Below are 15,577 nucleotides of genomic sequence, written 5' to 3'. Positions count from 1 at the left end.
GCTTGTTGTTGGCCTGTCATGGGCTGTCTAGTCTGCATGTTGCCATGGTGATCTCTACTCCCAGCTCTACCCTGGCACCCCGCTGCTCCTCACAAAGTTGAACCTATCAATACTTAATGTGTGGCGTTGAGTTCAGACGGATTGGGTCATGCACTATGTATAGAACCCTGATTAAGGATTTAAGGAGCTGTGCTTGTCTTTGGGGACAGGCTGAGCCTTTATTTCACATCACGTTTACTCACTCCGTTACTCCACTCTCTCAGGACGCATCCCAAAAGGCACCATATTCCCTATATAGTCCACTACAAATACATCTAGTTCAAACTGACGGTTTACTTGCCTCGTGTTTGCTTTATGTTTTGCTGTGAACGCCTCATATAAACAACATGGCTGTTCAACTGGAAGCGGTGTGGTTGGTATCTTGACTGAATTGCTTCTGTATACCCGCTGTTTATGAACAGGACTCGTAACTCTATACTGCAGGACATGCAGCCACACACTCACACACATTTGTGGTGTACATTTGTGTAATTGTGATGAGGCGAATGCATGAGACAGGCAAGCTGTAAAACCCACATTGCCTACACTGCAGAATACACAGGCATGCTCAGAAATGGCTGGTGCTGAGAGAATCGTTCCCGTTTCTAGTGGCGAGGACACGACACACCTTAACCAATGACAAACCATAAACCCTACTACACTCTATGACAAATGGCCAAACCATTCACACCTTATGAGCAATACCAGCCCCCACCTCCACTGACCAGTAGCAACCTGATCTCACCCCTATGACCAATAACAAACAACACACCCACCCTACTGAGCATTGAGTAACCGCACACACCCTCTGACAACTGAGAAATGGCGCGCAACCCGTCAAACCAATGAGGAACGACACGCATCGTATCGACCAATGTCAAACGGGATAGACCCTGTCGACCAGAAGACGCATGAACGTCTGGCTGACCGCGAGCGTGCCTGAGCAGAGTATCTTGGGTATCGTTTATAAACTCCCACGCTCATGGTACTGCAGTTTGGGGGGGGGGGGGGGGGGGGTTGTCATTCATCTTCTTGCTCCTACAGCACAACTACACATCATTGTCACCTCCACCTCTAGTGCTCCACTGTTTTAGCAGCTGCTGATTTTACTGTTGGCTTGTAAACAACTCCACCCCTCCTCCTAACACACACACACACACACACACATCTGTTTGCTCAGCTCTCCCCATAGAGAGCCTTTATGGCTCTCTGAATCTCTCACCATCCTGTAAAAGGCCACAGCAGAAGATCTGTGCATGCTGTGGGTAGGGTGAAGGACAGACCGGGCTTGCAGGAGGCCGGAGGGAAAGTATGAGGATGGGGGAGGGACAGATATAGGCAGGAGGGTTGAGGCCAGGTTTTGGATGATGAGTAGACTTTGGTGAGGCAGAGGCCTGATTTGGGTGAGGGGAGGTCTGGCTTGGATGTGGGAGTGGTCTTTGAGAGTGTAAAAGTGAGGTGTGAGACGTTCAAAGTGTCCAGAACTGGTTTGGGTGAAGACTGAGACTGAAAGTGTTGGATCGAGTTCATAGATAAGGAAGAGTCCGATGTCATTGTAGAGTTTGGAGACTTGAACGTGAAGTGGGCATGCAGAATGTCAGTACAGTCAGTGCAGTACTAGCAGTCTTTTGATTGGTTTAAAAGTTAAACCCAGAGAGCAGGAAGTGACACGGGGCAAACAGGAAGTGTGAGGGAGCCCGGTGATGTTTTTCCAGTCTGCCCTGTGGCACCGAGCCAGAACAGAGGAAGGAAAGGGAGAGAGGAGGAATGGGGAAGGGACAGACGACTGGGACAGACCCAAGAGGAGTCAGAAAAGTCCAACTGTTTTGAAAAACATTTCAACTCTGATTTTTCGCTGACTCAACAACTCCCTGCAAAACATCCATGAAAACAGTAGTGGAACAGCTGCATGCTGACACCCATAGTTTGTGTCTCTATACTCTTAACTTTGGTTCCTTTCCTCGTGGCCTTTCCATCATAGCCAATGATATGTGAATGGGGTGGATATGATTTATCATGTTGCTTTGACCTGTCATACCCTGCCAGATCAGTGTTCATGGAAGAAAGGAGAAGAGTAATGGAAGTTGGTTCAGATCAGAATACAACAAACTGTTAGTGTAAAATCCCAGTACTTCTTATTGGCCTTCTACAGTGTGTTCCTACCAGTCCAAGCTAACAGCAAGTGGGTGTTTTCAGTGACTTGTTTGTGCATTAGCCCCTTTGTCAGCTAGCTTGACCTGGAGCGAGCCTGCTGGAGAGAGAGATGCATGTAGGGAGCGAGAGGGAGTGTTTGGGGAAATTGGCGTTACTGCTGTAGCAGCATAGACAGCAATCAAAGCGCTCTATTCATGTCAAATTAGACTGCTCTTGACTGACTTCAGTGAGTGGAAATGAGTGTAAACCTCTACCTTTTACTCTCTTTTTCTCTCTCTCTGTCTATTGCCATTTCTATTTCCTCCTATCTTTCTCCCCATTTTCTCATCCTTAATTTTCTCCCTCTCATCCCTCCCTCGTCTCTGGAGACACTTTCTGTTTTTTTGACCTCTGGAGTGTTCCATCTCGAGGGGCCATTGATTTGATGTGTGTATGACTGGCCCTCTCATGACCAGGGTTGAGGGGAGACTGTCGATATACGCCTTTGTATGTCTCTCATATCGACAGGAGATCAATCCAGACTCCGTCGGGTCTTCCTCTCTTTACCTCTCTTCCTTTGCACGCCTTTGGTCAGTACAGATGTGTACACACACACACACACACACACACACACACACACACACACACACACACACACACACACCTTTATCTCCCTTGATTTTCTTCATGTCAGAATGGTTCATGTTGATCATATTAAGACAGCAATATGGCACAGGAACTGTAGAAGACGGGGACCAGCAAGACTAGTTAATAAACACTGAAGCCCACTACACTGTGCTGTGTGTGTATTTGTCCAGGGGACTTAGAGGTGGTGCACTATCTCTATGATGGGCCCCACACTCCTAGTATGTCAGGGTCATAGCCAGCTAGCAATGGCAGTATAGTGTTGGGGCGTAGCAACAGGGCAGCATAGTGTTGGGGCGTAGCAACAGGGCAGCATAGTGTTGGGGCGTAGCAACAGGGCAGCATAGTGTTGGGGCGTAGCAACAGGGCAGCATAGTGTTGGGGCGTAGCAACAGGGCAGCATAGTGTTGGGGCGTAGCAACAGGGCAGCATAGTGTTGGGGCGTAGCAACAGGGCAGCATAGTGTTGGGGCGTAGCAACAGGGCAGCATAGTGTTGGGGCGTAGCAACAGGGCAGCATAGTGTTGGGGCGTAGCAACAGGGCAGCATAGTGTTGGGGCGTAGCAACAGGGCAGCATAGTGTTGGGGCGTAGCAACAGGGCAGCATAGTGTTGGGGCGTAGCAACAGGGCAGCATAGTGTTGGGGCGTAGCAACAGGGCAGCATTGTGTTGGGGCGTAGCAACAGTGTAGCCAGTGTATCATGGCATTCTGTAATTGGGCCCAATAACTCAATGCCTTAGGAGGGCTGCACACACTTTCATTCGCTCAAGCGGCGCAGACACACACACTCTTGCAGTGTGTGTGTGTGTGTGTGTGTGTGTGTGTGTGTGTGTGTGTCTTTTCCTCTCTGGGGAAATGTCATTAGGATAAAGAATGAAACTGTGGCTGCACCATTACAGCTTGCAATGCAGACTGCACCCTGTCCTTGGGTTGAAACACAGGGGGGGACTGCAGGGTGTGTGTGCCTGCGTGCCTCCTACCCTGTGTGTGTGTGTCTGTGTACATGTGTGTTTGCGTGCAGGTTCCCACCTTTGTGCGTGTATGAGTCATCTCTTCGCAAAGTCAATGAAATGAAAAAGTGTATGATCTTCTGTAAATGAATGGCCTCACGTTATATTGCCATGGTTTTCTCATGCAGAGGGTGAAAAACATTCATACTTCCGACAGTACCATATGGACAATACATAACAGGAAGTAAAAGAGGGAGGAAAGAGGTAAAGATACAGTGAAAATCATTGAACAACATTGATTATTGAAGTAAGCCTTATGCGACATCATTATATATTTGTTTGTCTGAATTGGCAGGTTTTACCCACCAGCCAAGCTTCTGGGAGAGCACCATGGTTCTGTTTTGATGAACAATTATCAACAGATAGATGAAATTAGTGGAGGTAGAAGGAGGGGAAGATATGGAGAGAGGGGCCAAAGGAAAGGCAGAGGGAGAGAGAGAGACTGATTGAAAATGTAAAAGGGCATAAGATGCTAGTGGGCACAAATTATCACTGTCTACGACAGGAACATACAGTTGAAGTCAGAGTCATTAAAACTCGTTTTTCAACCACTCCACACATTTCTTGTTAACAAACTATAGTTTTGGCAAGTTGGTTAGGACATCTACTTTGTGCATGACACAAGTCATTTTTACAACATTTGTTTACAGACAGATTATTTCACTTATAATTCACTGTATCACAATTCCAGTGGGTCAGAAGTTTACATACACTAAGTTGACTGTGCCCTTAAACAGATGTCAAAGCTTTAGAAGCTTCTGATAGGCTAATTGACATAATTTGAGTCAATTGGAGGTGTACTTGTGGATGTATTTCAAGGCCTACCATCAATCTCAGTGCCTCTTTGCTTGACATCATGGGAAAATCAAAAGAAATCAGCCAAGACCTCAGAAAAATTGTAGACCTCCACAAATCTGGTTCATCATTGGGAGCAATTTCCAAATGCCTGAAGGTACCACGTTCATCTGTACAAACAATAGTACGCAAGTATAAACACCATGGGACCACGCAGCCGTCATACCACTCAGGAAGGAGACTCTTTCTGTCTCCTAGAGATGAACGTACTTTGGTACGAAAAGTGCAAATCAATCCCAGAACAGCAAAGGACCTTGTGAAGATGCTGGAGGAAACAGGTACAACAGTATCTATATCCACAGTATAATGAGTCCTATGTCGACATAACCTGAAAGGCCACTCAGCAAGGAAGAAGCCACTGCTCCAAAACCGCCATAAAAAAGCCAGACTACGGTTTGCAACTCTACATGATGACAAAGATCATACTTTTTTGGAGAAATGTCTTCTGGTCTGATTAAACAAAAATAGAACTGTTTGGCCATAATGACCATCGTTATGTTTGGAGGAAAAAGGGGGAGGCTTGCAAGCCAAAGAACACCATCCCAACCGTGAAGCACGTGGGGGTGTGGGGGTGCTTTGCTGCAGGAGGGACTGGTGCTCTTCACAAAATAGATGGCATCATGAGGGAGGAAAACGATGTGGATATATTGAAGCAACATCTCAAGACATCAGGCAGAAAGTTAAAGCTTGGTCGCAAATGGGTCTTCCAAATGGACAATGACCCCAAGCATACCTCCAAAGTTGTGGCAAAATTGCTTAAGGACTACAAAGTCAAGGTATTGGAGTGGCCATCACAAAGCCCTGACCTCAATCCCATAGAAAATTTGTGGGCAGAACTGAAAATGTGTGTCTGAGCAAGGAGGCCTACAATCCTGACTCAGTTAGACCAGCTCTGTCAGGAGGAATGGGCCAAAATTCACCCAAATTATTGTGGGAAGCTTGTGGAAGACTACCAGAAACGTTTGACCCAAGTTAAACAATTTAAAGGCAATGCTACCAAATACTAATTGATTGTATGTAAACTTCTGATCCACTGGGAATGTGATGAAAGAAATAAAAGCTGAAATAAATCATACAAGATCATACACTTTTTCATTTCATTGACACTACTATTATTCTGACATTTCACATGCAAATAAAGTGGTGATCCTAACTGACCTAAGACAGGGAATTTTTACTAGGATTAAATGTCAGGAATTGTGAAAAACTGAGTTTAAATGTATTTGGCTAAGGTGTATGTAAACTTCCGACTTCAACTGTATATACTGACACACACACACACACACACACACACACACACACACACACACACACAGAGAGACAAATACTGATTATCACACACAGTTGTTTTTTTTTTACTCCCCCTATATTTGATGTACATGTACCAGGCTTCAGAGTGATGGTGGAGCAGGGGGTCGTCACTAAGCGGGGGCGACAAAGAGAGGGGGAGAGAGAATCTGAAAGAGCGGGAGGGATGTGAATTTGGAAGGGGGGAACGAGAGAGGAGCAGAGCACAGGGAGAGAGCAGAGCACGGGGAGAGAGGGAGAAGTGAGAGAGGATTCAACGGGGCGAGAGACCAATGAGTTGGGTGGACTGACTGCCTTACCCCAGTGAGCTAGCTAGCTGTGGATGTGAGCAGAGTGGCGTGTCTTTGGAGCAGGGATACTGCTGCTATTGATCCAAACCACCTTCATCTGTTCTGCCTGCCAGGTGCACTGCTACAGCACAGCTCTCTGAACAGAGAGGGAGAGAAACAGAGAGAGATCTACCAGTCTCCTTCCTGTGTTCCTCAAAGCTGGGTGCGTGTGTTCACCTCTACTGCCTCTGCCGAACAAGATAAGTGTGTGTGTGTGTGTGTGTGTGTGTGTGTGTGTGGGAGCACCGACGGAAAACAACCACACACTCTCTCCGCTGAGCCTGAGAGTCTCAGAAGAACAGCTAACAAACCAACGACCTCCAGCTCCCAGCCGTCGGGTTGAGATGACATTGTGTGTGATTTGAGCTTCACTTGAGCGTGATCTGCTTTACCTGGACCTGTGAGAGCGGTGGTCTGGTATTAATGGACCTGTGAGAGCGGTGGTCTGGGTATTAATGGACATGTGAGAACGGTGGTCTGGTATTAATGGACCTGTGAGAGCGGTGGTCTGGGTATTAATGGACATGTGAGAGCGGTGGTCTGGTATTAATGGACCTGTGAGAGCGGTGGTCTGGGTATTAATGGATATGTGAGAGCGGTGGTCTGGGTATTAATGGACCTGTGAGAGCGGTGGTCTGGGTATTAATGGATATGTGAGAGCGGTGGTCTGGGTATTAATGGACCTGTGAGAGCGGTGGTCTGGGTATTAATGGACATGTGAGAGCGGTGGTCTGGTATTAATGGACCTGTGAGAGCGGTGGTCTGGGTATTAATGGATATGTGAGAGCGGTGGTCTGGGTATTAATGGATATGTGAGAGCGGTGGTCTGGGTATTAATGGACATGTGAGAGCGGTGGTCTGGGTATTAATGGACATGTGAGAGCGGTGGTCTGGGTATTAATGGACATGTGAGAGCGGTGGTCTGGGTATTAATGGACATGTGAGAGCGGTGGTCTGGTATTAATGGACCTGTGAGAGCGGTGGTCTGGTATTAATGGACCTGTGAGAGCGGTGGTCTGGGTATTAATGGACATGTGAGAGCGGTGGTCTGGTATTTCTGGACCTGTGAGAGCGGTGGTCTGGGTATTAATGGATATGTGAGAGCGGTGGTCTGGGTATTAATGGATATGTGAGAGCGGTGGTCTGGTATTAATGGACATGTGAGAGCGGTGGTCTGGGTATTAATGGATATGTGAGAGCGGTGGTCTGGTATTAATGGATATGTGAGAGCGGTGGTCTGGTATTAATGGACATGTGAGAGCGGTGGTCTGGTATTAATGGACATGTGAGAGCGGTGGTCTGGTATTAATGGACATGTGAGAGCGGTGGTCTGGTATTAATGGACATGTGAGAGCGGTGGTCTGGTATTCCTGGACCTGTGAGAGCCGTAGGAGGACGGGAGGAAATCATCTACCTGGACAGAACAACCGCTGACCCCTGGAGAGGAGAGGAAGAGCAGTGATGCAGACTGCCTTCAGTGTCTTAGAACAGACTGCCTCTCTAGGTCGACCTAAATGTGACTGCCTTAGATATTCACATGTAGCAGAGTAGGAGAGAAAGTGTGTGTGAGTGCTAGGGACGTGCATGTGTGATCGCGTAAGGGAGTGTTGAGGGCTTGCTGCTGGTGCAGGGAGCGACTGAGGAGAGAGGGAGGTTGGATCGGAGCAGAGAGAAAAAAGGCTTAGGGATGACTGGGTGGAACTGGAGGCTATAGCTAACTTTGGAATCATCCTTGGAAGCTTGAGAGGCTTCCGCCACTACTCCACCCCAAAAAGAGGAACTAGGACTGGTGAAAGATCCGGGCTCTGTGGACCCTAAACCTGGTGCCTAGGGATAAGATGGGATCCAAGATTTGAGATCTGAACTTTTTTAAGACATTGGGATGATTTCTGAGGACCCTGTGAGGGATGAGGTTGTTGGGGGTGCGAGAGCGGGCTCCCCACGCCCAGTGTGCACGGTTGGACCCTCCCCACTATGAGCATGCAGGTGCTTCATATGGTCAGGGAGCTGGTGTCTCCCTCCCGACGCAGAGCAGCCGCCAGATACGGAGGTGTGTGTTTTTCAAGTTTTATTGTCTCGTGGACAAGTACAGTGAAATGCCTTTTCTTTCTTTTGTGTGTGTGCGTGTCTGTCACTGTGCGTTTCTGTCACTGTGCGTGTCTGTCACTGTGCTGTGCATTAGCTCTACTGTGTCCCTGAAAATGAATGCCATTGACTTCTTACAGATCCCTTGTGTGTCTGTGTTTGAGAGAGTTGGCTAGAGAGAAAGAGACTCCCTTGGTACTGCTGTAATGGCTCTGTTGCTATCAGGGTCTGTGTGTGTGTCCGGTGAGTGCTAAAGAATGAAGGAAGGTGCCCTGGGGTAATGGGACACTTGGTGAACCCCGACCTCTAGTCCTGTCTGCTGATTGGACCATCTCTGTGGGGTCAGTGATGGGCTGTGGGCACTAATGATTGGCTAAAGCTTTTCACTGCCAAAGGCTCAGGCTACACTCTGAGGAGAATCACCTGGGCTCTGGGTGGAGCCGTAACACTCTGCATCCCCATTCAGGCTACTGGCTAGTGATTATATGGGTTGTGATGTGGTTTATTTTTAAACATCAACAGCCTATTTAAAGACATCGAGGCCTCAAGCATCTCCTTAACAAAGGCTGCCTCTATTCTCTTAGTCCTGTGTATCTAAGCTCTATTATCTTAGCCCTGTGTATCTAAGCTCTATTATCTTAGCCCTGTGTATCTAAGCTCTATTATCTTAGCCCTGTGTATCTAAGCTCTGTTCTCTTAGCCCTGTGTATCTAAGCTCTATTATCTTAGCCCTGTGTATCTAAGCTCTATTCTCTTAGCCCTGTGTATCTAAGCTCTATTCTCTTAGTCCTGTGTATCTAAGCTCTATTATCTTAGCCCTGTGTATCTACGCTCTATTCTCTTAGCCCTGTGTATCTAAGCTCTATTCTCTTAGTCCTGTGTATCTAAGCTCTATTATCTTAGCCCTGTGTATCTAAGCTCTATTCTCTTAGCCCTGTGTATCTAAGCTCTATTATCTTAGCCCTGTGTATCTACGCTCTATTCTCTTAGTCCTGTGTATCTAAGCTCTATTATCTTAGCCCTGTGTATCTACGCTCTATTCTCTTAGCCCTGTGTATCTACGCTCTATTCTCTTAGCCCTGTGTATCTACGCTCTATTCTCTTAGCCCTGTGTATCTACGCTCTATTCTCTTAGCCCTGTGTATCTAAGCTCTATTATCTTAGCCCTGTGTATCTAAGCTCTGTTCTCTTAGCCCTGTGTATCTAAGCTCTATTCTCTTAGCCCTGTGTATCTACGCTCTATTCTCTTAGCCCTGTGTATCTAAGCTCTATTATCTTAGCCCTGTGTATCTACGCTCTATTCTCTTAGCCCTGTGTATCTACGCTCTATTCTCTTAGCCCTGTGTATCTAAGCTCTATTCTCTTAGCCCTGTGTATCTAAGCTCTATTCTCTTAGCCCTGTGTATCTAAGCTCTATTCTCTTAGCCCTGTGTATCTAAGCTCTATTCTCTTAGCCCTGTGTATCTAAGCTCTATTATCTTAGCCCTGTGTATCTAAGCTCTATTCTCTTAGCCCTGTGTATCTAAGCTCTATTATCTTAGCCCTGTGTATCTAAGCTCTATTATCTTAGCCCTGTGTATCTACGCTCTATTATCTTAGCCCTGTGTATCTAAGCTCTATTCTCTTAGCCCTGTGTATCTACGCTCTATTCTCTTAGCCCTGTGTATCTAAGCTCTATTATCTTAGCCCTGTGTATCTAAGCTCTATTATCTTAGCCCTGTGTATCTAAGCTCTGTTCTCTTAGCCCTGTGTATCTAAGCTCTATTCTCTTAGCCCTGTGTATCTAAGCTCTATTCTCTTAGCCCTGTGTATCTAAGCTCTATTCTCTTAGCCCTGTGTATCTAAGCTCTATTATCTTAGCCCTGTGTATCTAAGCTCTATTCTCTTAGCCCTGTGTATCTAAGCTATATTCTCTTAGCCCTGTGTATCTAAGCTATATTCTCTTAGCCCTGTGTATCTAAGCTCTATTCTCTTAGCCCTGTGTATCTAAGCTATATTCTCTTAGCCCTGTGTATCTAAGCTCTATTCTCTTAGCCCTGTGTATCTAAGCTCTATTCTCTTAGCCCTGTGTACCTAAGCTTTTTTACATGCCAGGGGGAGGGGAAACCGATTACACACTTCTCACCTCACTGCTTGTTAATGATGAAATCTGTGTGTGCGTGCACATGCATGTACATTTGTGACGTGTATGAAAAAATAAATAAAATGTTAACCTTTATTTGACTAGAAAGTCCGTGAAGAACAAAGACTGCCTACCCCGGCCACACCGGGACGACACTTCGCGGGCCTATGGGTCTCCCAATCACGGCCGGTTGTGATACAGCCTGGAATCGAACCAGGGTCTGTAGTGACTCTTCTAGCACTGAGATGCAGTGGCTTAGACTGCTGCGCCACTCAGGATTCCACAGAGATTTTCTTTGTGATATTTTCAGGCAAAAATGCTTGATTTTGCTGTGGCAATTCTGACATTTTGGATGGCGATGATTTTGTCCAATTTGTCACGAAATTGCCCTGACTAAGTTGAAGTGTGGCTTGATTTAACCATATTTGTGCGCTGATTTGTTGAAATTGTGAGCCCTCTTTTTGTACTGCGGTGATGGGTCAGTGTTATGCGATTTAATATTGCGATGAATTGACTGTTTTATGCGAAAATAGCAACAACAAAAAAATGCGACCAGGATCACGGAATCCTGAAAGAAACTGGTTTGTGTGTTTCTCAACATATTGAGCCTGATATTAACAAAAAAAATTCAATTCCCTGTGTAGAAGCATGTAATCACTGTGCTGGAGGCAGGAGCAGTGGAACAGAGCTGGTGTTGTGGAGAGTTGAGCTTCTCATCGATCTGTGATGCCCACTACAAAGGAAACATTGAGTTTAGGGCCCTCCTCCTTCCATCTCACTGCCATTTTAATCTCTTGCCATCGACCCTGCGGAGAAATTCTCAACACACACAAACCTACACAGGTGCACACAAACACTGATATGTGCACGCTTGGCTTTAGACACACACACAAACACACACCACAGAGCTGCTGAGACAGTCAGGTGCTGTCTGTCAGTGGGTTATCTCCTCCCCCAGACAGTAGCAGAAGCCTTGGTTGCTACTGTAGGTAGTGTTCTGTGGTACGGGTTCTGTCTGTCAGTGGGTTATCTCCTCCCCCAGACAGTAGCAGAAGCCTTGGTTGCTACTGTAGGTAGTGTTCTGTGGTACAGGTTCTGTCTGTCACTGGGTTATCTGCTGAGGTGTGGGGTTGGTGAGAGAGGGATGGAGAGCGAGGGGGCGCAGTGAGATGATGACATTTTCAGTCCGTCACTTCAGACTGCTGGAACACAGTATGTGTAATGTGTCCTTTGACGTATCAGCAGGGTCTTAATGAGTGGTGTAAAAATACTTTGAAGTACACTTAAGTAGGTTATCTTTACTATTTATATTTTTGACAACTTTTACTTCACTACATTCCTAAAGAAAATGCTGTACTTTTTACTCCATACATTTTCCCTGACACCCAAAAGTACTCGTTACATTTCGACAGGAAAATGGTCCAGTTCACACACTTATCAAGAGAACATCCCTGGTCATCCCTACTGCCTCTGATCTGGCGGACTCACTAAACATGTGCTTCGTTTGTAAATTAATATCAGAGTAGTTGTAGTGTACCCCTGGCTATCTGTAAATTAATTGTGCTGTCTGGTTTGCATAATATAAGGAATTTGAAATTATTAATACTTTTACTTTTGATACTGAAGTATATTTAAAACCAAATACTTTGACTTTTACTCTAGTAGTATTTTACTGGGTGACTTTCACTTTTGCTTGAGTCATTTTCTATTAACGTATCTAGTTTTACTCAAGTATGGCTTTTGAGTACCACCACTGATCTTTATCTCTCAGGATGTAGAATGTACATTATCTCTCAGGATGTAGAATGTATATTATCTCTCAGGATGTAGAATGTATATTATCTCTCAGGATGTAGAATGTATATTATCTCTCAGGATGTAGAATGTACATTATCTCTCAGGATGTAGAATGTATATTATCTCTCAGGATGTAGAATGTACATTATCTCTCAGGATGTAGAATGTATATTATCTCTCAGGATGTAGAATGTATATTATCTCTCAGGATGTAGAATGTACATTATCTCTCAGGATGTAGAATGTACATTATCTCTCAGGATGTAGAATGTATATTATCTCTCAGGATGTAGAATGTACATTATCTCTCAGGATGTAGAATGTATATTATCTCTCAGGATGTAGAATGTACAATATCTCTCAGGATGTAGAATGTACATTATCTCTCAGGATGTAGAATGTATATTATCTCTCAGGATGTAGAATGTACAATATCTCTCAGGATGTAGAATGTATATTATCTCTCAGGATGTAGAATGTATATTATCTCTCAGGATGTAGAATGTACATTATCTCTCAGGATGTAGAATGTATATTATCTCTCAGGATGTAGAATGTACATTATCTCTCAGGATGTAGAATGTATATTATCTCTCAGGATGTAGAATGTATATTATCTCTCAGGATGTAGAATGTACAATATCTCTCAGGATGTAGAATGTACAATATCTCTCAGGATGTAGAATGTATATTATCTCTCAGGATGTAGAATGTACATTATCTCTCAGGATGTAGAATGTATATTATCTCTCAGGATGTAGAATGTACAATATCTCTCAGGATGTAGAATGTATATTATCTCTCAGGATGTAGAATGTATATTATCTCTCAGGATGTAGAATGTACATTATCTCTCAGGATGTAGAATGTATATTATCTCTCAGGATGTAGAATGTACAATATCTCTCAGGATGTAGAATGTACATTATCTCTCAGGATGTAGAATGTACATTATCTCTCAGGATGTAGAATGTATATTATCTCTCAGGATGTAGAATGTATATTATCTCTCAGGATGTAGAATGTATATTATCTCTCAGGATGTAGAATGTACATTATCTCTCAGGATGTAGAATGTAAATTATCTCTCAGGATGTAGAATGTAAATTATCTCTCAGGATGTAGAATGTACATTATCTCTCAGGATTTAGAATGTATATTATCTCTCAGGATGTAGAATGTATATTATCTCTCAGGATGTAGAATGTATATTATCTCTCAGGATGTAGAATGTATATTATCTCTCAGGATGTAGAATGTACATTATCTCTCAGGATGTAGAATGTACATTATCTCTCAGGATGTAGAATGTATATTATCTCTCAGGATGTAGAATGTATATTATCTCTCAGGATGTAGAATGTATATTATCTCTCAGGATGTAGAATGTATATTATCTCTCAGGATGTAGAATGTACATTATCTCTCAGGATGTAGAATGTACATTATCTCTCAGGATTTAGAATGTATATTATCTCTCAGGATGTAGAATGTATATTATCTCTCAGGATGTAGAATGTATATTATCTCTCAGGATGTAGAATGTACATTATCTCTCAGGATGTAGAATGTATATTATCTCTCAGGATGTAGAATGTATATTATCTCTCAGGATGTAGAATGTACATGTCTGTATATGTAAAGTATCAGCAGGGTCTTTATCTCTGGATGTAGAATGTATATGTAAAGTATCAGCAGGGTCTTTATCTCTCAGGATGTAGAATGTACATGTCTGTATATGTAAAGTATCAGCAGGGTCTTTATCTCCCAGGATGTAGAATGTACATGTCTGTATATGTAAAGTATCAGCAGGGTCTTTATCTCTGGATGTAGAATGTATATGTAAAGTATCAGCAGGGTCTTTATCTCTCAGGATGTAGAATGTACATGTCTGTATATGTAAAGTATCAGCAGGGTCTTTATCTCTGGATGTAGAATGTACATATATGTAAAGTATCAGCAGGGTCTTTATCTCTGGATGTAGAATGTATATGTAAAGTATCAGCAGGGTCTTTATCTCTCAGGATGTAGAATGTACATGTCTGTATATGTAAAGTATCAGCAGGGTCTTTATCTCTGGATGTAGAATGTATATGTAAAGTATCAGCAGGGTCTTTATCTCTCAGGATGTAGAATGTACATGTCTGTATATGTAAAGTATCAGCAGGGTCTTTATCTCTGGATGTAGAATGTACATATATGTAAAGTATCAGCAGGGTCTTTATCTCCCAGGATGTAGAATGTACATGTCTGTATATGTATGTGCAGAATCAGTAAGGACTTCTGAGCGTTTGTGAACAAAAATGTCCCTATATTTGAACTGACATCTTGGGATAGTACTAAACTCCCTCATTTTGTTGGGTCTGGCATTCTGCTGGCCAGGCAGGTGGCAGGAGGAGCTAGGAGCAGTACTACAGTCCAGCATGCCAGCCCATGCTCACTAGGGTCGTATTCAGTAGCGAGCAAGTTACGTTCTGATCTTGTCCAATAAGAACACCGATATTTGGTTGTCCTTTGCAAAACGTTTTGCTACACGGTGTCCCTCCGAACACCACCCAGCCTGCCTCGGCAGGTAGCCTGGCAGGTAGCCTGGCAGGTAGCCTGGCAGGTAGCCTCGGCAGGTAGCCTGGCAGGTAGCCTGGCAGGTAGCCTCGGCAGGTAGCCTCGGCAGGTAGCCTGGCAGGTAGCCTCGGCAGGTAGCCTGGCAGGTAGCCTCGGCAGGTAGCCTGGCAGGTAGCCTCGGCAGGTAGCTTGGCAGGTAGCCTGGCAGGTAGGAGCATTGGGCCAGTAACCAAAAGGTTGCTGGATCGAATCCCTGAGCTGACAAGGTACAAACCTGTGATTCTGCCCCTGAGCAAGGCAGTTAACCCACTGTTCCCCGGGCACCGACGACGTGGATGTCGATTGAGGCAGCCCCCCGCACCTCTCTGATTCAGAGGGTTTGGGTTAAATGCAGAAGACACATTTCATTTGAATGCATTCAGTTGTACAACTGACTAGGTTTCCCCCTTTCCCTTACTGCTGTACTGTGCTGGAACTGAGATGGGTCCATAGGGATGTATAACCAGTCTAAAGCAGCCTGCTGCTCCAGTGCCAAGCTGCAGTCTTCTTCCCTCTCAGCCACTCTGCTCTGGTCAGCAGCGCTGGCATCTTACTATCTCTGTAATGAATTCTGCATGAAGGACGTTTCTCTCCTCACTCTCCTCCCTCTCGATCTACCTTTCTCCCTCCCATCTTAAAACGCTCATATTTCT

The 15,577-nt window shown here is 44.7% G+C and overlaps 1 protein-coding gene across 3 annotated transcripts in view; it reads left to right on the top strand.

The window, feature by feature from the left end:
• Positions 1-15,577, top strand: part of LOC110500116 (USP6 N-terminal-like protein) — a 64,929-nt gene that overhangs the window by 16,783 nt on the left and 32,569 nt on the right. Inside the window, exon 3 of one of the 3 annotated variants that reach the window (XM_036957399.2) lies at positions 6,394-6,482. The exons of 1 other annotated variant lie outside the window; for it this stretch is intronic. In XM_036957399.2, coding sequence (XP_036813294.2) covers positions 6,394-6,482 — 89 coding nt within the window. Of the gene's footprint in view, positions 1-6,393; positions 6,483-7,009; positions 8,370-15,577 lie in introns of those variants that run through there. One more of the 3 variants, XM_036957400.2, reaches the window with a different exon arrangement.

This window comes from Oncorhynchus mykiss, chromosome 21, assembly GCF_057628025.1.
Source record: "Oncorhynchus mykiss isolate SJ-2025 chromosome 21, ASM5762802v1, whole genome shotgun sequence".
Classification (NCBI taxonomy): Eukaryota; Metazoa; Chordata; class Actinopteri; order Salmoniformes; family Salmonidae; genus Oncorhynchus; species Oncorhynchus mykiss.
Note: the sequence above shows the minus strand (reverse complement) of the source record. Positions and strands in the feature narration are given on the sequence as shown.